This window comes from Drosophila albomicans, chromosome X, assembly GCF_009650485.2.
Source record: "Drosophila albomicans strain 15112-1751.03 chromosome X, ASM965048v2, whole genome shotgun sequence".
Classification (NCBI taxonomy): domain Eukaryota; kingdom Metazoa; phylum Arthropoda; class Insecta; order Diptera; family Drosophilidae; genus Drosophila; species Drosophila albomicans.
The window spans coordinates 11,308,691-11,328,469 of NC_047627.2; the positions used below are offsets into that span (position 1 = coordinate 11,308,691).

General features: G+C 38.9%; 5 protein-coding genes and 1 long non-coding RNA gene across 8 annotated transcripts; 4 read left to right on the top strand and 2 right to left on the bottom strand.

Annotated features, from left to right (window-relative positions):
• Positions 1-13: 13 nt before the first annotated feature.
• Positions 14-5,344, bottom strand: LOC117578263 (bleomycin hydrolase). Its single transcript, XM_034263685.2, has 5 exons — positions 5,078-5,344; positions 1,976-2,631; positions 1,433-1,908; positions 833-953; positions 14-773 (listed from the first exon to the last, which is right to left on the bottom strand). The coding sequence occupies exons 1-5, from the start codon at positions 5,079-5,081 to the stop codon at positions 558-560; spliced, it is 1,473 nt and encodes a 490-aa protein (XP_034119576.1). The 5' UTR covers positions 5,082-5,344; the 3' UTR covers positions 14-557.
• Positions 5,345-6,322: 978 nt separating this feature from the next.
• On the top strand, positions 6,323-12,194 carry LOC117578262 (uncharacterized). The gene is made up of 4 exons (XM_034263684.2): positions 6,323-6,800; positions 6,966-7,001; positions 8,477-10,256; positions 11,391-12,194. Exons 1-4 carry the CDS (start codon positions 6,588-6,590, stop codon positions 11,555-11,557), a joined length of 2,196 nt encoding a protein of 731 aa, XP_034119575.1. The 5' UTR covers positions 6,323-6,587; the 3' UTR covers positions 11,558-12,194.
• Positions 12,195-14,385: 2,191 nt separating this feature from the next.
• On the top strand, positions 14,386-16,264 carry LOC127565482 (uncharacterized). The gene is made up of 3 exons (XM_052004136.1): positions 14,386-14,529; positions 14,617-14,652; positions 14,819-16,264. Exons 1-3 carry the CDS (start codon positions 14,386-14,388, stop codon positions 16,262-16,264), a joined length of 1,626 nt encoding a protein of 541 aa, XP_051860096.1.
• Positions 16,265-16,499: 235 nt separating this feature from the next.
• Positions 16,500-17,981, top strand: LOC117572557 (uncharacterized). Of its 3 annotated transcripts, none has more exons than XM_034255441.2 (2): positions 16,500-16,591; positions 16,899-17,981. In XM_034255441.2, exon 2 carries the CDS (start codon positions 17,025-17,027, stop codon positions 17,772-17,774), a length of 750 nt encoding a protein of 249 aa, XP_034111332.1. In that variant the 5' UTR covers positions 16,500-16,591; positions 16,899-17,024; the 3' UTR covers positions 17,775-17,981. The 3 variants fall into 3 exon arrangements, with proteins under 3 accessions (XP_034111332.1, XP_034111324.1, XP_051862508.1); XM_034255433.2 differs by having other exon boundaries at positions 16,512-16,605; XM_052006548.1 differs by lacking the exon at positions 16,500-16,591 and adding an exon at positions 16,638-16,653.
• A 409-nt stretch (positions 17,982-18,390) lies between these two features.
• LOC127565855 (uncharacterized) lies at positions 18,391-19,367 on the top strand. Its single transcript, XR_007955257.1, has 3 exons — positions 18,391-18,503; positions 18,563-19,197; positions 19,276-19,367. It is a non-coding gene; the product is annotated as an uncharacterized LOC127565855 (long non-coding RNA).
• On the bottom strand, positions 18,512-19,727 carry LOC117566399 (uncharacterized). The gene is made up of 3 exons (XM_034245912.2): positions 19,525-19,727; positions 18,858-19,031; positions 18,512-18,792 (listed from the first exon to the last, which is right to left on the bottom strand). Exons 1-3 carry the CDS (start codon positions 19,595-19,597, stop codon positions 18,566-18,568), a joined length of 474 nt encoding a protein of 157 aa, XP_034101803.1. The 5' UTR covers positions 19,598-19,727; the 3' UTR covers positions 18,512-18,565.
• Between the last annotated feature and the right edge of the window lie 52 nt (positions 19,728-19,779).

Below are 19,779 nucleotides of genomic sequence, written 5' to 3' on the forward strand. Positions count from 1 at the left end.
CTTAAACTATGCAGTTTCTGTTTTTGCTCTTTGTTTCTTCTAATGTGTGAGTGTTGTAATTTCGTATGTAGATTAATTAATAGTATATGCTACTAAAAGAATTGACGCGTCACGCATATTCAAAGATACATTTGTCGCATGTGTCGGTGATTCATTCTGTTTTGATCGCTTAATAATGAGCCATAATTATGCATAATATTGGTTGACAAAAAACGTATTCTTATATATATATATATATATGTGTGTATATACCATATATGAAAACATGTATATGTATACGTATACGTACATATTATATGTTTGCAGATATATTATATACATACAGCATATACACATACATATAACACACACGCGAAAAAATAATAATAATAGAGTATAATAGAAGACGACTGGCTATAATTTGACATAAACATGATTATGGCCAAAAAAAAAAAAAAAAAGTTGATCGATCATCAATAAGTATATGTTGGTAAACTTGAATTTAGCGGATTATTGCTTGTAGTGCTAACGTTTGTTGGTGTTAATGTAAAGCTTTTCCATTTGGCTGAATGAGCATTCTATTGCGCCAACGTGCCCATGGGATCCCAGGCGGGCAGTACAATGGGTTCCATGTCAAAGACACGCATCACATCCTCGGGCACGTATTTCTTGTCGACAACCACCTCAAAGCCGAACTCCCTGAACCAATCGGCGCACATCACCAGATAACCCTTCTCTCCACGATCCTCGCCCCATGAGTTCTCCACGCGCAGTTTGTTCGCCACGCCATTTTTCTGCAAAACCATTCAAAATCAATAATATAATTTCCACCGCAATGTGTTGCACCACTTACATCTACAGAGACGGCAGTAAAGACCATGGCGTGTGTCATAGCAGATTCACCATAGATCAGACGATCCGCCTTCGAGAATGTTGTTTGTATATCGATGTCAAAGACCAGCTTGAAATCGTGGCTGTGCATGAAAAAGAAAGAGACGACAAGACAAGTTAGAAAGAGCACGATGAAGTATAGACATTAGATTAAAGAGGGACTTCTGAATTGTTTAGAACATGTCGAACTTCCTTAGTTGCATTTCATTATAGTAATGCCAACAAATTGCATTTCAAATGTGTAAGAAATTACGCTACTTGCTTCCTGCTATATTAAATGCAAATAAAGCATGAAATAAATATCTTTAAATACTTGATAGTTCAACTTTCTTGAGAGTAATACATGAATTTCTAAATGCAACTCAAGTCTGAAATATCTTTATGTCACAACTTCTTTGAAACTATTGCATAAAATATATTAAGGAAGTATTTCCATAAACAAAACAGGTTAAAAACACATTCATTAAATGCTATGAATGTATAAAGTACGTTACAAAACTCTACTTATATCTAAACATATTTCGAACTATGTCAAGCCTCAACTTAATGTGGAAACACTTACACGTCAACATCCTCGATGCCCTGCTTGGAGGCAAAACGCTTGCTAACCTCACAGCCAAACCAAACAGCCTCGCCGGCTTTCAGTGATTTTGTGACCATGGCCAGGAGCAGCTCGACGGATTGATTATTGTATAGCACGGGTCGGCCACCAACCACATTGCCCAAACAGTCTACTGTGTAGGCTTGATCGTAGCTGCTGGTGGGACGCGGATCGGTAACGAGACACACCTTGTCCTCGACATTGAAGTGCGGCTTCACATAGCGTTCGTAGAACTCAAGCGAACTGATCGGTCCAATTGACTGATAGTTCTTCGATTTATCATAGTATTCCCAGGTGAATTTCTCGGCTGGAATGCCCAGGCATATGCCAACCACCTTGTAAATCTCGGCCATTTGATCCTGTATCTTCAAGGCAATCTCTTCCTCGCTCGGATTTTGCTCCAGCAGCACTCGCAAGTGACGCGCATATTCGCGCAACTGCAAAAGCGGAAGAGCCCTTTAATGTAAACAGCTCGAAATACAATTTGAAATTACAATCACTCACCTTGCTCTTTAGTATGGCATTCAGGCGTATGCTGGACTCGCAGCTAAAGCTCTCCGGAAAGCATTTCTTTGGCATCAGACCGTGTTTGACTATCAGATTGACCAGCATGTCCCATTGGCCGCCATCGGAGGTTGGATCTAGCAGCAGAAACGAAACGAGTCGCCCATCGACCTTTTCGCCGCGCTGCGCCGTCTTCACAATGTTATTGAGAAAGTAATTGCAACGCTCGATTTTGTCCCAGTAGAAGAGGAATGCCTGCGAGAACTCAAACTCATCCAGGTTGTAGTTCTTCATGAACGGCAGGCGAATGCAATTGAGCGCCGCAAAGAGCCAACAGCGACCAGAGCTGCGTTGATTGGTGATCGGTTTGCCCTCCGTTTCCACCTTGTAGTTGAACACATGATTGGTCGTCTCCAGTGCCTTACGCGACAGGCACACATCGAACGGATCCACACGGGAGCAGACGTTCTGCGCCAGCAAATTCTTCGGATGACTGTAGAAATTCTCGCGCCACTTTTGGAGCAACTCATCCGTTATGGCGGAGGACGATCTGCTGCTGCTGGTGCTTATGGCAGCAGGCTTGATGGCGTTGTTGGTGTTGTTATTGCTGCTGCCATTGCCGCCGCCTCTGATATCGGTGGTGATATTGTTGTCAGCTAAAATCATAATAACGGAAGCGATATTTGATTTCTCAGGTACTCTGATTTACTTGCTGTTGTTGCTGTTGATTTATTTGTTGTTGTTGTTGTTGTTGTTGCTTTCGCCACCTGTGGAAGCATCATGAAGCGTGTAAACCGAAACATTTTCAAACTTTTGACATCTAACACTCAGCACGGGATTTTGAAATTTTGATCAAATCGCACTAGATTAAATCTTTACTTTTGACTTTGTCTTGAACTTGCTTACAAATTGTTCGATTTCCACATTTTGTAATCGAATGCAATTGTTATCTATAATAGTTCGATAAACATTAATACGAATTCATCGAAATTTAGTTACATATGTATGTAAAACTAAACGATCCCAATATTAGAAGAAAAATATTTATTTGTAATCTTTTCCTTTTAATTCAACTTAATATATTTTGAAAAAATCATCACTTTTATAAAATTGTAAATCGATTTACACATTATTGGTTATTGTTGAATCTCGACAACCATTATTATAATACACGAAATTTAGTTACATAAAACTAAACTCTATTTTAGAAAAACACATTTCTCTAATTTAATAATATAGTTGTACTATTTGTAACAATTATTTGTCCAATATATTGCTGACAACTAAAAGTATAATTGGCACCTACAATAGTTACCCCGTCATAATAAATCAACAAGATTTATCTATCTATCTACACAACCAAACGGTATTTTTAACTTGGTCTGAAAACTAGATAACAAATCCATTTTGCACTAAAAACTCAATTTTATTATATTTGTAATTTTTAAAAAATCAATTCACAATTCTCACAAATATTTTCTTGTTTCCTCGGAATATTTTAGTATTATTTCTTATCTATAAAAACAAAAACTATTAAAAGAAATCTTCCAACTGCGCAACAGCGTTTAAAATGTTGCGATTATGTTTCACGAATTTTAAATCAGCAGATTAGACAAATATGTTGAGATTTTGTTTATTGGAAACTCTCATTAAATTATGTAAAAAGCAAACAACAAACATTGCTTAATAATCGTCATTGTTATCGTTAAACATCCATTGAAATATCGTACAATAAATTTTGAAAATCGATAAGCGAAATGCGATAACAATGTTCTGCGAGATACAGAATTTGTTTTATCTATCGAGCGATCAATTTATGTATATAAATACACATGTACATATACGTATGTATGTATGTGTGAAGCTGATCGACGCTACTGCGATACTTTCTTTTGAGGGGCGTTGAGGGAGGATTGAGGGCGTGGCCCAAAGTGCAGTGTTCGCTGCGCATATGTATATGAAAATTGAATTTTGCGCAGCAGCTGCAACGACAAACAGCAACAACTCTAGCTGCAGCCTATTAACTTTGTCTTGCACTTTGGAGTGCAATGAGTGTACACTTTTTGTGCCATTGTTATTAAGCATTAAGCACAACGAGAGCGAGCAGTGCAGCAGTAGCCAATGTCGCCCCCACCACGGACTATTTTGCTTTTGTTTGATTGCATGTACATGGGTGCGCTTATATGTGTGTGGGTGTGGGTGCAAAACAACTCTTCCTTCTTTCTTTCTTTCGTTTCTTTTGTGCATCGAATCGCTTGGTAACACTGCACCATAGACTAGACGTAGATGTGGAAACAAAATAAAAAGAAGTGACCAACTACTAGTGATGTGACCACATTCAAGCACTGATAACACAACAACAATAAATGAGTGGCCATTTACTTTGCATGTACAACCACAAATACATAGAGAGCGAGATAGAGAGATATCGTCTGCTGTACGTTGATGAGAATCGTAAACTAAACTAAGCAAAAAAACAAACAGATTGTGTCAGATTGGCCTTTTTATCTCTCGGATTGTAAAAGAAATAATACCGAGTTAAGCAATCGCACAAAACCGCAAAGAAACGACGATGATGCAGAGTGCAATTAAACCAGTTTAAGGAGGGGGAGGAACGGAAGAGGGGGTCAATATGCCGTTTTAAACTTTCGCGCAGGCAAAGCCGGCAAATCTAAACAAACATAAAGGGTTACAGCAACAACAAAAGGCAAAGAAAGAGACAACAAATATATATGTGTATATGTATGTGTTACAACAACAAAAACTTGTTTATCCAGCTTTTTTTATGCGAATAGCAAAAAGGCAAAAAGCCAGCAAAAACAAACAAAAATTTGGGTGAAATTTTACTTTCGTTGTCTTCTTTGTTGTTGTTGTTGGGGCGTCAGCACGCTGCCTCTCGCTCGCTCCTGCACAAAACAAATACAAAACTGTTGAACGATGCCTCGAAGAACAACAACAACAAAACTAGCAGCAGTAAAAGAAGCAACTAAAGCTAAAGCGATGGTTACATTTCTCTTTCATTGCTGTTGGCAATATTTGTTATTGTCTGTATATTAATCTTGCAGAGCATTGCAACTTCGCTGAAGTGCACTTTTCACTTACACATTCTGCTGGTAACGGGAACGTTGATAATTATTATCTGGGAGAGAGATGCTTGCAACTTCAACTTCAATTTTTGGGATGATGCACTTGCCACAAATACTTTTTCTTTTCAATACGAGAGTATTATTTCTTTTATCGTTATTTACTATTATGTGTGCACTGCGAGCAACGGTTAGCGACTGATAAAGTTGCTCTATTTATTTGCTATTTCTATTTTAATGAGTAAAATGAAAATGAAAATGTTTGGCTTGCGACCGAAACACGAAACAGACTGTGTGACCGCAACTGCAATTTGAATACCTACTATTTTTTATTGCCAAATATACCGCAATATACCGCTGCAAAATTTGAATTTTTATTTGGTATGCCGCATTTAGCGGAAAAGGCGCACTTTTTGAAAATCCATCTTCTTTATTAATTTTTCGAAAATAAAAAAAAAAACACTCGAAACTGAGGATATTTTGCAGTGTAACACGAACATGTAAGATGGAATAAAACAAGTAAGACAACTACAGACAAGTGTTCTTGAAAACCCATTTTTAATAAACGTAAAACAGTGCGAAATCCGTTAATGTTTTTTTGGCGAAGATATAAAAACAATACTCAAATATACCAAAACTATATGGGGAGAATCAATAATCGGAATTTAAAATAATAAAGCGGACAATTTGTGGGTTCTTGTCCTATAAAATTATTTCATTAATAACTAAATTTTTAGCTGATCGCAACCAATGGAACTTGCAGAAATAATAAAGACAAATATTTATTGTTTGTAGCAAAAATGGACATTACGACGGCGAAAGTGAGCGTATCTAAAATCTAAAACAAGCTGTTCGTGCAACAAAAACAAGGATATCAAAAAAATATTAGCTCTATTTTTATATTTTTATATTGTATCAGCTGTTGACGCTGATCAAGAATACATATATATTTATGGAGTTAAAGACGCTTACTTCTGCCAATTAAATAGATTTCCTGTCGTTACAAAAGTATAACACACTTCTATACGATGGGTAGCGGTATTAACAACAATTTGAAAAACATTGCATAATTTTCAAATTAATTACATTAATTACAATTATTTGTAGAGGACAGGATTTCAGTATTTTATTACCATGTAGTACATAATATACCAGTAATGGTGAAAGACTGCCATATTGCAATTTGCGAAATATCGATACATCGATAGCGAAGAATAGAAATTAATTGGTATATTTGCAGCTTCCTGCTGCCTGTTGTTGCTTTGTCGCGCTACGTTCGTTGTTGTTGCTGCTGCCCTGCGCCGACTGTGTGTGGACTGCGAGAGCAGGTCGCGAATTTTGAAATCGCTCGCTTCACGCTGCCTCTGTGTCAGTGTGTGTTAAGACCAAAAACTACAAGATAGTCCCAGCAAACACAATCAAAAACATTGATTAGCATAGACCATCGATTCAAAGTGTAAACGAATCTCTCGATCAAATTCGTTCATTTGTTCGCTCGTTACTTTATTTCACTTTGTGTGCCATCCAAGATGAGTGGCAGCACGTCCACCAACAACAACACCAACATCAATACCATAACCAGCAGCAACAACAACAATAATAGCAATGGCAACAGAGAAGTATCCGAGGATTACACATTGTTCAAGTTCTACATGGAAAAGTGCTATGAGCTGCCATCGGAGCTCAAGAATGACATTATCTACTGTCAGCGTGCAATGCGCGACTTTCTCAAGGTGCACGGGGTGAGTAACAAGCAGCAAAAGCAAATGCAAAGGCAATCTGCAAAAGCAATAGCAAAAGTAAAAGCAACCTGTGTGACCGTTGACTAAGTTTTGATTCCTGTTCGCCTGCTCATTATCATGATTATTAACTCCTTGCACTCTTCTTCTTGCTTTTCTCTTCCACAGCTGGTCTCCGATGTGTTCAAGGAGCAGGCCGATGCGGTAATATACACCTTAAACAATCCTTATATATTACATTCACAACCACATCATTCATATACTCTTGTTCTCATTGCTGTTGCTGTTGTTGTTGTTGTACATTTTCTTTGTTTGGAGCAATAACAGCGAAACTGAAAGCGAAAAAAAAAAAAATGTGCCCAGCAAAAGCGTGAGCCTCAGAAGAGGGAACAACGACGTAGGCAAGGGCGAGGCGAGGGCGATGGGCAGGGTTGCCAACTCCACCAACATCATGAGCGTCATCCGCTGCAGCAGCAATCATGGGCCAGCCAAATGGCCAAATTAGCCAAACAAATAATGAATCTTGAGTCATTTGCTATTTAATCTATAGCTGCACTTTGTTGCTTCAGGGGAATTGCTGATTGGTGGAGGGAAGCGAGGTGTAAAACTTTTAATTTCCATTTTTGATATTTCTAAATTAGAAATACTCAAACACACACACACACACACACGCTTATAATACTACGTGTGTTGTAGCTATGTACATATGCATATGTACATATGTATGTATGTATGTGTTGTATTTTATTGAATATTTTCAACTTTGAGGTTTTTCGTTTAGAGCAAAAAGTAAATCGATAGTTTTGCTTATCATTTGTACTTCAACAATTCTCTGCAATATTTGCCTTTAAAATTCACTTGTCTGAAACACGAATTTGAGTCACGTGCGTAAAAAGATAAAAAAAAAAACAAAGTAACAAAAATGTATAAAGTTGCGTGTGCTCGACTTTCAGATACCTCAAATGCAACGCTTTGCAGCACTTACAGTTGTTTTCTAATTAACTGTTCGTGAAATTTGAGTCACGTGCACGAAAAGATGAAAAAAATATCTAAAAGTAAAAGCTACAGTTTACACTATGTGGTCAACTAAGAAATACCCGTTAGCTGCTTGAAGGTAATGCAAACTAGAGCAAAATTACTTTAAAAGCTTGAAAACATATACAAAATATCCTATAGAAGAAGTTCGTCAAGTTCGTTTTCACTGTATCCATTATTCAATCGTTATGAAACTTGGAGTATTAATTTAGAATGGGTTTATTTTTATGTTTGTCGAGTCTGTTGCAATTAAACACCACTAACAACTTGTTTTTAACGAGTTGAGGGGGGCGTTATCTAGTTGTAAATTCGACTTGGGATCAACATGAGTATTGAAACCTTTTTTGATGTTTGTTTTTTCGAAGGGAAATAGCTGTTCGTAGATAATAATAATGATATAATAGCATTTTATAGAGCGAGAATAAAATAATTTATCGTTTAGCATACCCTTCAACACACTTGGGTAACGGGTATAGAAATGAGAACGCGACACGCGTTTCCAGTTTGAACTCTTCGATTTTCGTAGTTGTTATTGCTTTATGACACTTAATCAATGGTTGACAATCGATAATGACTAAGAAATGCGACCACTAACTAATATAGTATTATCTATTTCACATACACACACACACACACATCGACAGGATCCAGTGCAGATGCAGCGCATACTCGACGAACTGGAGGCAGAGGTCTACGAGATCAATGCGGAGCAGAACTATTTGATGCTGCGCCTCGACGAGGACCTGGACATATTCTACAAGAAACTGGAGGACAGCAACATCCAGACCGTACCTGAGCTGGGCAACGAGTACATCTCCAGCCTGATAGTGCCTTTGATTGGCGATGCCAGCTACAAAATCTATCCGCAATCGGTGCTGATGCGCGACAACGAGGAGATGCTCATTCGCAAGCATTTTCTCATTTCGCAGGACGACGAGGCGGGCGTTGAGCCGCTCAAGCTGAGCGAACTCGATGACAATGTGCCCCTGATGCTGGTCAATCCATCGACAGCAACCGCCACACTCTTGGATGCACAAACAACAGCAACAACGGCAGCAAACGCCGGCAACGAACTGAAGCTTATGCAGCCCGAAAATCTCTTCAACATGGGCGACAACAGCGTCGGTGGCTTAACAACGCTGCTCTCGACGCCAACTCAAGCGCAATCCTCTTTGCCACTGCCACCGCTGTTGACACAATCGAAGCCATCGGAGCATCAGCAACGTTCGTTGCTAATACCACGCGGCGGATCCATTGCCGTCGAGGAGCTGCCCGGCGGAGCTGTGCTGTCGACGCAGCCACCGCCACTGGCGATGGCCAAGCAGGTGGCCGGAGTTGTGGCAACAGTTGCTGCAGAGATCAGCAAGCCGCAGACGTTGAAGCGCAGCTCAACATCACCGCCACCGCTGGCGCCGATCACAAAGGTGGCGGCCACAATGGCAACGGACTTTGAGGTGGTCGCCCAAAGCCGCATGAATCTGCGTCAAGCGTTGAGACGTGCACGCAAAACCAAACAGCAGCCGCGTCTCTTCGACGACGAGGATGCCTTGGAGCTGCCCGGCAGCGAGAAGACAGCAGCACAGTCCACAACTGCTTTGGCACCCAGCAGCAGCAGTCAAGTGGTGTCCAAACAGAACAAGGCGAGCTTGAGCAAGGCTCTGGCCATGGAATTGACAACAACAGCAGCCGCAGTTTCTGTTGCCGTTGCCGGAGTGCCAAGTGCCTCGTCGTTGGCTGCCAAGAAGTCAGCACAGCCGGCGGCAAGCAAACAGTACAAGACACGCAATGCTTATGGCGCTGGCAGAAAACCCGCCACACCGCCTCCGCCATCAACGGTGGCGGGACAGCACCAAGCAGGATCAGGAGCAGGAGCAGCGGCATCAACAGCGCGTGCCTCGTCGGGCTCATCGGGTTCATCGGATGATTTGCATCACGAACTGGAGCTGGAGCAGCAGCGTCTGTGCGCCTCGGCGGCTCAGTGGCGCGACGAACCACGCGAGACACGCGTCATGCCGGCTGAGTACGGACAGGAGCATTTCCTTGGGCTGTTTGGCCTCTATACACATGACATGGTCAAGAAGTTGTGTCAGCGCCATTCGAAGCGCAAGCGTCGCACGGTACAGAATGCCAGTGGCGTTGACTTTCACTACGGCCAGCAGCTGGCTGCCATTGATGCAGTGCGTCAGAAGAAACTGAAGGACAAACCAGAGTTTCTCCTGTCGCCCAAAGAGAAGCGTTTGCAGGCAAAGAAGGCACACCGAGCGGCCGCTGCAGCTGCTGCTTCGGCTGTTGCTGCCACAACGGGCACAACGGCCACGCGGAAGAGCAAAAGTAAAACGCCTGAAAAGCTTGAGGATCTATTCGGCAGCAGCCAGTCGGTGGAGGGGGGCAAACAGAAGTGCAAGGAGTGCAGAAAACGTGCAGGTGAGCAACAATTTTATTCTTTGAATCTGGCTTTGCAGACTTTGCAACGTCATTGATTGAGTCATGTTCCTGGTAAAATATGCAAACTTTTTTATACGCGTTACACATAGAGTAAAAGGGTGTTATAACTTTATGCCTCCAGGAAATGTATGTAACAGGCAGAATGCAGAAGGAGGCCCTATAAAATATATATATTCTTGATCAATGTCGTTATCCGAGACGATCTAGCAATATTCGTCTGTCTGTCTGTCCGTCCGTATAAATTCCTAGATCTCAGAGACTATAAGAGATAGAGATATCGACAACACTAAGATTAGGTTTACATGCAAATCAAAATTGTTTAAATGTTTGCCCAGCAACTTAACAAAAATCGTAAAACAAGCGTAATTTCTGGTATATTTTGGTGCTATATGGTATATTTTGAATGTAGTACTATGTCAATATACCAAATATAGACATTGACATATTTTTGTGGCATAATTTAAGAATAATACCGCACTGTTTTGCTTTTACTCGAAATTAGTACCGGGAATCTCACAGTCGAGCACACTCGACTGTAGCTTTCTTACTTGTAATACTTTACTACAGTATTGTCCACTTTTTGCGCGTTACTCACATATAATTTGTTGGAATATATACATATATGTATATATATATATCAGCTGCTTGTTTGATGACTACTATTGTGCATGTGAAATTTCAAAGCAATCTTCCATTACGTAATGAGAAAAACAAGAATCGAATAAACTTGGATTTATATATTACACCATAAATTTGCGATGTTAACGCGTTCCATGATTCATCTAACCACAGGATTATCTATGTTTTTTGTTGAGTTTTAAAACAAAACTTGAATGAAATATCAGCGAACAAGATTAGAAAAAATATTGACGTATTCGACGGCATATATAAAAAAAATATATAATATAATACAATATAAGATAGTATTTTATTAAAGAAACAGTCGAAGGCCTTAGTAGCTAGCACTCCCTTCTTTTAGTTATATTATTTTGTATAATAATTAAACAAGTAAATAAATAAATATTAAAGAAAGTAAACTAGGAATACAAAATATGAATTTTGCTCTTAATTCATCCATTTCAAACAAAACTAATTCGTATATTCCTTTTTCAGACAACTTGATGACATGCCAGAGCTGCCAAGGCTTCTATCATCTGGACTGTCATGAGGACGCCAAGGGCAAGACGGTGTCACCACAATCGCACAGCCAGCTAAGCATTCGGTGTCCACAGTGTGTGCGCGATTGGACAAACACGGCCCGGGCTAAATGTTTTTCTTAATAGTTGTTAAGCATTGTTTTCCTCTCTTTTTTAATATCGAGAAAGCAAACAAAAAATGGCGATAAGAATTTTTTTGTGCGCATTGTCGTGGCGCTTGTTGTACAGTCTTTATCCTGATCATTGTATTGTGTATATATATATATTTTATATATTTCTTTTTATTTTATATATATATTTTTTTTTAATTTTTTATAACTGGGGTTTCCATTAATGATTATGACTTATTACTTCATAATGCACAATATATTTACATGCGATATACTGTAATTGTGCCTCATATCAACAAACATTTTTTTTTGGTTTAATACTTATTATTTTAATTTTGGTTTTCAAATTCTCCCTACACACACTACTACAAAAAAAAAAAAAGAAAAAGAAACAAGCGGAACAATCGTTATTTTATGCTCTTGCAGCGGGAGGCGAATTCAATAAAAATTATTCACATTATCCAATGTCTGTCTGACGCCACAATAATGCAAAATCTAGATGTAAACTATTATAATTGTTTTTTTTTTTTTATATATATATAGAATAACAGCTGCCATAGGAACGATCTGCGAGAGTATTGCATCTTCGGTGTTACCGAAGACAAGATGTTCTTTAATGTTTTATTGAATAAAGTGGAATATTTCACAAATTAATCATTGTTTTTATTCATTTTTCAATAAATCTCAATCACAATATCAAAATATGTGTGCAGGAATCCTTTTGTCGTAACACCAACAATTAATCCCAGCGTCGCCAGCAATTTTTCATAGGTGAATCGCGTTATTTTCAGGTATCCTAAAAGTTTGAAACATGTTTGAAACTGTACGTATGCCGCTTAACATCTGAATAAGCAATAAATGGACTTAGCCCACATATGGCATAGAGAAAATATAAACGAAATCTACTTTCTAAAGAATTTCGCGTATTCACAATGACAGAATATTATTCAGGTAGGCGAAGAAAGAAGAAATAGTCCTTGCGATTCGCAGGTATTCATATCCCAAAAAGGATTTATGACACGTGTACAGATATGCATGCAAATTTATAGCGAGTTTGTGACGATTTGCAAATGAAGAAATTTCCATTTAATTCCTAGGTACGTAGCAAAAATACACTGAACCAAAAATAAGTAAATTAGTTCGAAGCATTATTATGATGCAAAGAATAAATATAATGTGAGTGGATGAACTCTCTATGTATATATAGAATCGATATTGGTTAAGATTTTTACTTTATTAAATAAAGTTGATAAACATATAAAGAACAATTTTCTTTATTATTTTTTTTTGCAGAATAAAATACTCAAAGTAATTAAGGTAATGCAAAGTTATGAATACTTAAAAGGCAAAAAAAAAGCTTCACTTGAGTGTGCTCGACTGGGATATACCTCAAGTTATATAAAACCAAATATAATATATAAATATACCCAATTGATATACCAAAAATACTTCTACCGAAGGGTATATTTCGTATTTCTTTTTATAGTATATTCTCAATATATACCAATATATACCATACAAAATATACCAGATTGTCAGTCAAAGCAACTTAGAGTCGATTGCATCAGACGTTTGTTGCCATAAAAAATATTTCTTTTATAACTTCTACAATTTTTTTCTGAACTCAACCAAATTTTCAGGAATCATAAATTATTATTTGATTTTTTTTCCGATTTTGAAGGGCGGAACTTGAAACAACTTGATCATATACTTTATGGGGTCGAACATGTCTCCTTCTGCCTGTTACAAACATTTACTGGAAGCACAAAATCATGATACCCTTCTACCCTTTTGAGTAGTGGGTATAACTAAAACAACTAATAAAAGAGTGAGAAATTAAATGAATGCGATGAATTGGAAAGGTATTTTTATACGTAGTACAAATATGTGTATAGATTATAGATTATTTAAAAGCTTTTATTAATTTTATTAGATTTTTCTTTTGCCACTGCGATTTCAATGTACTTCATAATACAACTTTTTTTCTTATCATTCATATTTTGTAAAATATTGCGTTAGTAATAATGACAAAATTTTTTGAGTTATTTAAAAATAAATATATTAAACTGTTATAACTAAATTTTGTCTCAAAGTTGCGTTTTTATAATGGTATTTTTAATTTTAAACGCTTAGGTCATAAGCACTGCTATTTCAACGTTTACAGCTGTATATAAAAAGTAATTCAATTTAATGTTTTGATCGGGGTTGACATTTTCAGGGATACATAATTCCGTTATGTGCCTCGAAATGCAGTCCAACTTTACTAATAAACTAATTTATTAAATTTTATTTAATTTTATAATTAAAGTTATACTGAATAACAATAAAATTATTATTATTAATTTATTGAAATAAAGCATGCAATTCCTTATTGCAATGACATATGGGATTGATATCTATAACTTATTATTTATTAAATCTATATTTTTATATTATTTTATATTTTATTAATTATGTATGTATTTTCAAAATATAACAAATAAAAGATTTTTATTTAAAATAACGATTATTACAAAGACTGCCATTTTATTTGTGCAGCCCTGAAAAAGAAGAGAACAAGTGAACAGAAATAGTTCGCCGGCAGCGCAAAAATTTGAATATGCGCTTGCAACCCTGATCAATGGATCAATGGCGAAGGAACGCAGCGGAAGTTAAGCTGTGTGTTAAATGTTCAATACGATTTAGTAAAATCGAAAATAAATTTCAAGTCCACACTAACGATTTTGCCATAAGCTGCAAAGTCAGCTAAGTATTTTTCAATTGCACATGCAAATTTCGTGCCAAAGAAAATACGATAAATTTCTGATTAGAAAAAAGTAAAAAGGAAATTCGCAATCGAAGATGAGTGAGAGCAAAGCTAATGTGACCGATGAGCACATGTTGTTCATGTCGTATCTGGAGAATAACTACAAGTTGCCATCGGGACTCAAGAATGACACTATCTATTGCCAGCGTGCAATACGCGACTTTCTCATGGTGCACACGGTGAGTAAAATTGTGGCAAGTTGTATTTCCAAGTTGATAATTGCATAACTTTTTCCCTCACTCTTCTTGTTGTCCTCCTTCCTATAGTTGGTCTCTGATGTGTTCAAGGCGCAGGGGGATGCGGTAAGTATAAAAATCTTTAATCTTTAATGTGGCAAACCGACTTTGGAAAATAATCATTCCCTTTAACACAGAGACACTTGCAACCAAAAGCTTATCATCTGAAATTTTTGAGACAGACTTTTGCAGGAAATAAAATACATTTTACATTTTCTTTGCTCATCTGCAGGATTACATCGAAATGCAACGCATATTGGATGAATTGGAGCAGGAGATCTATGAGGTCAACGCGGAGCAGACCTATTTGATGCTGCAAATCGAAGAGGACTTGGACAATTTCTACAAGTGGCTGCAGAAACTGGATGTCGCGATCGTTCCCGATCTGGCCAACACATTCATCGCCAGCCAGATAGTGCCTTTGATTGCCGATGCCAGCTACATAATCGCACCGCACTCGGTGAAGATGCGCGACGATCCGGAGACCCTCATTCGCAGATACTTTCTCATTTTGGCAGACGATGCTGCTGAGACTGCTGGCGATGAACGAGACGACGTCGAGATCAATCCAGATCAACCATTGTCGCTGGAGAAATCATTTACAGAGGACCAGTTGTCACTTACTACTGACTCAGAGATTATTGAAATGCCAGCCGATGCTCAAGAGCTGCTGGAGATGTTTCTTGCCCAGGACGAGCTGCAGTTGTCCACTGTGAGCTCTGAGAGCGTGCCACAGCCAAAGAAGGAGGAGGACAAAGAGGAGCAGGCTATACAGCTGCCAACAGGAAATGCAAAAGTTCCAAGTGTTGAAGAAGCTGCCACGACAGCTTCAATTACTGCAGCAGCTTTAGAAGTTGCACCAACTGCAGATGGAGCAGTTTCAAATTTTGAGATAGATACAGCACTTCCAATTGTTGCACCAACTCCCATTGCTGCCTCACCGCCAATTCATGCAGCAACTCTAGATGTTGCACCAACTGCAGATGAAGCAGTTTCAAATCTTGAGGAAGATGCAGCACTTCCAATTGTTGCACCGACTCCCATTGCTGCCTCATCTCCAATTCATGCAGCAACTCTAGATGTTGCACCAACTGCAGATGAAGCAGTTTCAAATCTTGAGGAAGATGCAGCACTTCCAATTGTTGCACCAACTCCCATTGCTGCCTCATCTCCAATTCATGCAGCAGCTCCAAATATTAAAGTAGCTGCCATAGCTCCAATTCTTGCCCCAGTTCCAAGTGTTGCAGCAGCTTCGGTTCTTGAATCATCTACAGATGCAGATGTTGAAGAAGCGGCTGCAGCTCCAATTGTTGCTCCAATTCTTGCAGCTGCTCTAGGCGTTGCATCAAATGCACGTGCCGCAGTTCCAAGTATTGAGAAAGATGCCAAACTTCCAATTGCCGCAGCAGTTCCACGTGTTGCACCAAAGGAGACGACGCGCAAGAAACGCAATAGGAAGACAGCAGGCAAGAAAGCTGCGAAGGCGCCACCGACTGTGGCACGAAAGAAGCGTGCCACAAAGTCCAAGGCAACTGCCGGTGGAACAACGTCGAACAAGGACTCTTCAATTAACGGACAGGAGAGTTTCCTTAAACTATTCGAACTTTGCACTCACGATGTGGTCAGGAAGTTTTACCAACGTCATTCGAAGCGCACTCGACGCCTTATTATTAAGTAATCAAATACATATGAATTTGAGAGTAATCTTAAGTTATATAGTCAGTAAATGAACACATGTATGAAATATTATGTGATCAACTATGAATCTCTTCTTCCCTCCATTAAAATAAACTGTTCTTGGGGAATTCAAAGAATCATTTGACTTATTATTATAAGCAACAATTAAATACAATACAATAAAATACGCATTAATATGAGTATTTGTGTGTGTGTGTGTTTGTACTGAAAAAAGAGGCATTTAAAACACTGTTAAAAACAAACAAAAAAAATAGTAAATTCATAGATAGTGAGAGATGTTCTAAAGTTTCACAAAAAGCAAGAGATGGTAAGGGGAGTGAGGTAAAAGTTGTGAGTGAGGAGAGATTGAGATCCCTTTAAACTTATCGGGTACCTATGCAAATGTCGCAATATATATCGCATAATGGAACCGACACTTTTCTCAATTTATTTCCATTTTTTTAATCAAAATATTATTGCTAATAATTTAATAAAAAAAAATTGTATATTTAAAAAAAAATAAAGACATACATTTGTCATTATGTTGAAAAGACAAATGAAATATCAACAAAACAAAAATAAAGGATGTTGAGAGAGTCGGTTACTAACGATAATCGATCAATTTTTGTTTCCAGTGGGAACTACATTTTGTCAAAGCGAAAAAAGATTGTCCATCCCTGTTAAAGCTTGTGTGCGGTGGCAACTCTGGACGGTCCGTTTCATTTTGAAGAGCTAATTGGTGCGCAATAAAATCATCATAAATGGATAAGGAGAATAAAATCTCCATCAAGCGAGGGGCGCAGACAGTGCAGCACATTTCTTCAGCTTCCGGCAATGATCTGTTGGCCCAAAGTCGAATCAAAGTGCGTGAAGCGCTGAATCGAGCCTGCAAGGACAGGCAACAACAAATGGCGTCAGTGAAGACAGCGTCGAAGTCGCCACCAAAGCGCCAAGGATATTTGCTGCCCCATTCAGAGAGGCTGCAAATGTCCGCAAAATTGCAAGCAGCCAAGAATAAGAAGAACAACAACAACATCAACAAAAACAACAACGACCGCAGCAGCAGCAACAAGAACATCAAGATCAGTGTCGCGGCTGCCACGAAAAAGCGCACGCCGCCCACTCCGCCCAAGTCTACGCTAAGACAGCGAGGCCCACGCAAAAGCAAGCTGGAGGTGCGTACATTTCACAAGGATGATGAAATGGAGTTCTTCAGTTCTGATTCGCCCAAAAAACGTCAAAGGAAAAGTGCTCTTAAAATAGCCGACGAGCCAACTGAACAGACAACGGAGTCTCAGCTGCAGCTGATGGAGCCGCCGCCAGACAAGCTCCTTTCTGAGTACAGCCAAGAGGAGTTTCTAGGACTCTTCGGTCTCATTACGCACGAGGTGGCCAAAGCACTGTCGCAACGACCCAAGACTAAATGGAAGCGTCGCGTCGCCCAGAATAAGTTTTATGGCCATCAGGGCGCTGTGAAGACGCTGAAGGCGACGGTCGACAAGAAGCAGTAGAATGCCCAGTCAGATGGGGAGGACCCAGTGAGGAATCATATATTATAGCTATTTTTTTACCCACCAGCGTCAAGTGGAAAACATTGTGAGCAGGACAACGAAGACAGAACTGGAGAAAAATACATTTATATTTACATCGCATATATTTAAGTAAAGCTGAGTTGGCAAAACTGATTTGTTTTACTTTGAAATTAAATACAGCGTAGCTAAATTTCAAAATGTTTTATTTTTGCCCGCTTTTTCTGTTCTCTTTTAAATAATCTGGCAGCACTGCCAACTAAGCAGTGCATCCCTCGTAATGTTTACGCTACTATTTGTCAAGTGGCAACTCTGGCAATCAAAAGCGGCATTTTTGAATACCTTAAATAGCAATCAGCTTCTGTTACATGTCAAATAGAATGTATTGTGATTTCTATAAATTTTATTTGCAAACTAAATATACTCTAAAATGAAAAGTAATAATTTCGATAAGGGAATTAATCTGATCAATAAGCAGCATATGCAAATTATTTTATATAGTAGTTCAATTGTAGTCGATTATGATCCAAAGCTCAATGGAAGTTAATTAATAAAATGTGATTTGGATGCTGAAGTCCTTTCGTTTTGAAGGATGAGATACAAGGAGAGAAGCAAGAGGTGGATACTATATGGAACATAAGTAGGAGGAGAAGTAAAGACAGGAACTGAATTTCGAGGAGGCTGAGCAGCATATTTTCCTCTTCAATCTAAGTTAGTTTACTTTTTTTGTATCTTTGATTGGAGTCGTTACATTTTTATTTTCCTTTTAGCAATTACAAATAAAAGCGCACCAATTGTGTGCTTAACAACACAGTTGCTATCCAGACGGACAATTGTAGGCTGAGGAACTGTGGCCAAGGCGAAGCAGCGGCATTGCAGAGATCCCCTTGGCAGAAGCACATGAAGACTTTCTTGTGGTTGTAGATGGTGTCGGCGCAGCGATCCATGTTATCATCAGGGCCACGTTGCACGCACATGCGTTGAATGGCCAGATCGTAATCTGCAAAGATTTATAGAATATTACAAAAATGTATGCGAGCAATACGGCTGTCGAGGATTACTTACCATCGAGGGCGTAGGTACCGCCACCTTCTATCACCTTGCCACACCAGCCACTGGCGCAGGGAATGGCTGAGAGGCCGGGTTCGCGCTCCACGTCGGTGGCATTGAAGCTAAACGGATCCTTGCAGCTGCCCAGCTCGCCACGCGACCTGCATTGGTAGCAACGTCGCAGTGCCGCTGGAATAAAGTCGGGATTGTAATTACTAATGTGTGTGGAGCGTGGCCGAGTTGTAAATCAAAGTTCAGAAGCATTAGCTCTGAAATTTGTAGAGCTTGAGCATTTGGAAAAACTGGACATACAAAATTCGAGGTATTTTTTGTATTTTGTATTTGCTGCTTTGCTGTAAGTATTTTTATTTTAGTAGTTTTCGAAACACTAATTAACAAAGCCTAATCAACATAAATTTGCATGTCTATGTAGATTGTACTCTAAGCGATCATAGATTGCCATTAACTTTTATACCCTGTTTCACCTTGTGATGACGGGTATCAAAAGTGAAAATTGTAGTTCACTGTAAATTATATTACGCATTCACGCACACACACACAGAGGCAGTTGCATGTGCACCGAAACACACACTCACACACATACTTGGAGCTTGTGCGCATGCGTATGTGTGTGCGAACAGAAGACTTCAATTGCCAGCAAACTTGAGCACAATCCACTTACCATTTGCCAGAGGTGCCTGGCTGGCCATTATAACGAATATCACAGTTGTAATCAGCAATACAGACGCTTGCATTTTGCACTAAATAAATTCTCTTTGAAATTAACAAAAAAAAATTCGTATAATTAAAAAAAATTGCGTTAAACGCAGCGATGTCGATGGTTTATTGTTCTGCGTTTGTTTTTGTGTTGGAGCGCAGTAAATAAGGTTGCCACCTGGCACATATGTAGTTATGATATATGTGCCAATACAACATT

What these genes read in the sequence shown, in the direction of transcription:
- LOC117578263 (XM_034263685.2), bottom strand. An exon ending in ATGCCATACTAAAGAGCAAG is followed by an intron (nt 1,909 to 1,975) that starts GTGAGTGATTGT and finishes CCGCTTTTGCAG; the next exon opens with TTGCGCGAATATGCGCGTCA. An exon ending in TTACTGCCGTCTCTGTAGAT is followed by an intron (nt 774 to 832) that starts GTAAGTGGTGCA and finishes ATGGTTTTGCAG; the next exon opens with AAAAATGGCGTGGCGAACAA.
- LOC117578262 (XM_034263684.2), top strand. Translation starts at nt 6,588, where the DNA reads ATGAGTGGCAGCACGTCCACCAACAACAACACCAACATCAATACCATA. An exon ending in ACTTTCTCAAGGTGCACGGG is followed by an intron (nt 6,801 to 6,965) that starts GTGAGTAACAAG and finishes TCTCTTCCACAG; the next exon opens with CTGGTCTCCGATGTGTTCAA. An exon ending in GGAGTGCAGAAAACGTGCAG is followed by an intron (nt 10,257 to 11,390) that starts GTGAGCAACAAT and finishes TTCCTTTTTCAG; the next exon opens with ACAACTTGATGACATGCCAG.
- LOC127565482 (XM_052004136.1), top strand. Translation starts at nt 14,386, where the DNA reads ATGAGTGAGAGCAAAGCTAATGTGACCGATGAGCACATGTTGTTCATG. An exon ending in ACTTTCTCATGGTGCACACG is followed by an intron (nt 14,530 to 14,616) that starts GTGAGTAAAATT and finishes TCCTTCCTATAG; the next exon opens with TTGGTCTCTGATGTGTTCAA. An exon ending in TCAAGGCGCAGGGGGATGCG is followed by an intron (nt 14,653 to 14,818) that starts GTAAGTATAAAA and finishes GCTCATCTGCAG; the next exon opens with GATTACATCGAAATGCAACG.
- LOC117572557 (XM_034255441.2), top strand. Translation starts at nt 17,025, where the DNA reads ATGGATAAGGAGAATAAAATCTCCATCAAGCGAGGGGCGCAGACAGTG.
- LOC117566399 (XM_034245912.2), bottom strand. Translation starts at nt 19,597, where the DNA reads ATGCAAGCGTCTGTATTGCTGATTACAACTGTGATATTCGTTATAATG. An exon ending in CCAGGCACCTCTGGCAAATG is followed by an intron (nt 19,032 to 19,524) that starts GTAAGTGGATTG and finishes ACTTTATTCCAG; the next exon opens with CGGCACTGCGACGTTGCTAC. An exon ending in CGGTACCTACGCCCTCGATG is followed by an intron (nt 18,793 to 18,857) that starts GTAAGTAATCCT and finishes AAATCTTTGCAG; the next exon opens with ATTACGATCTGGCCATTCAA.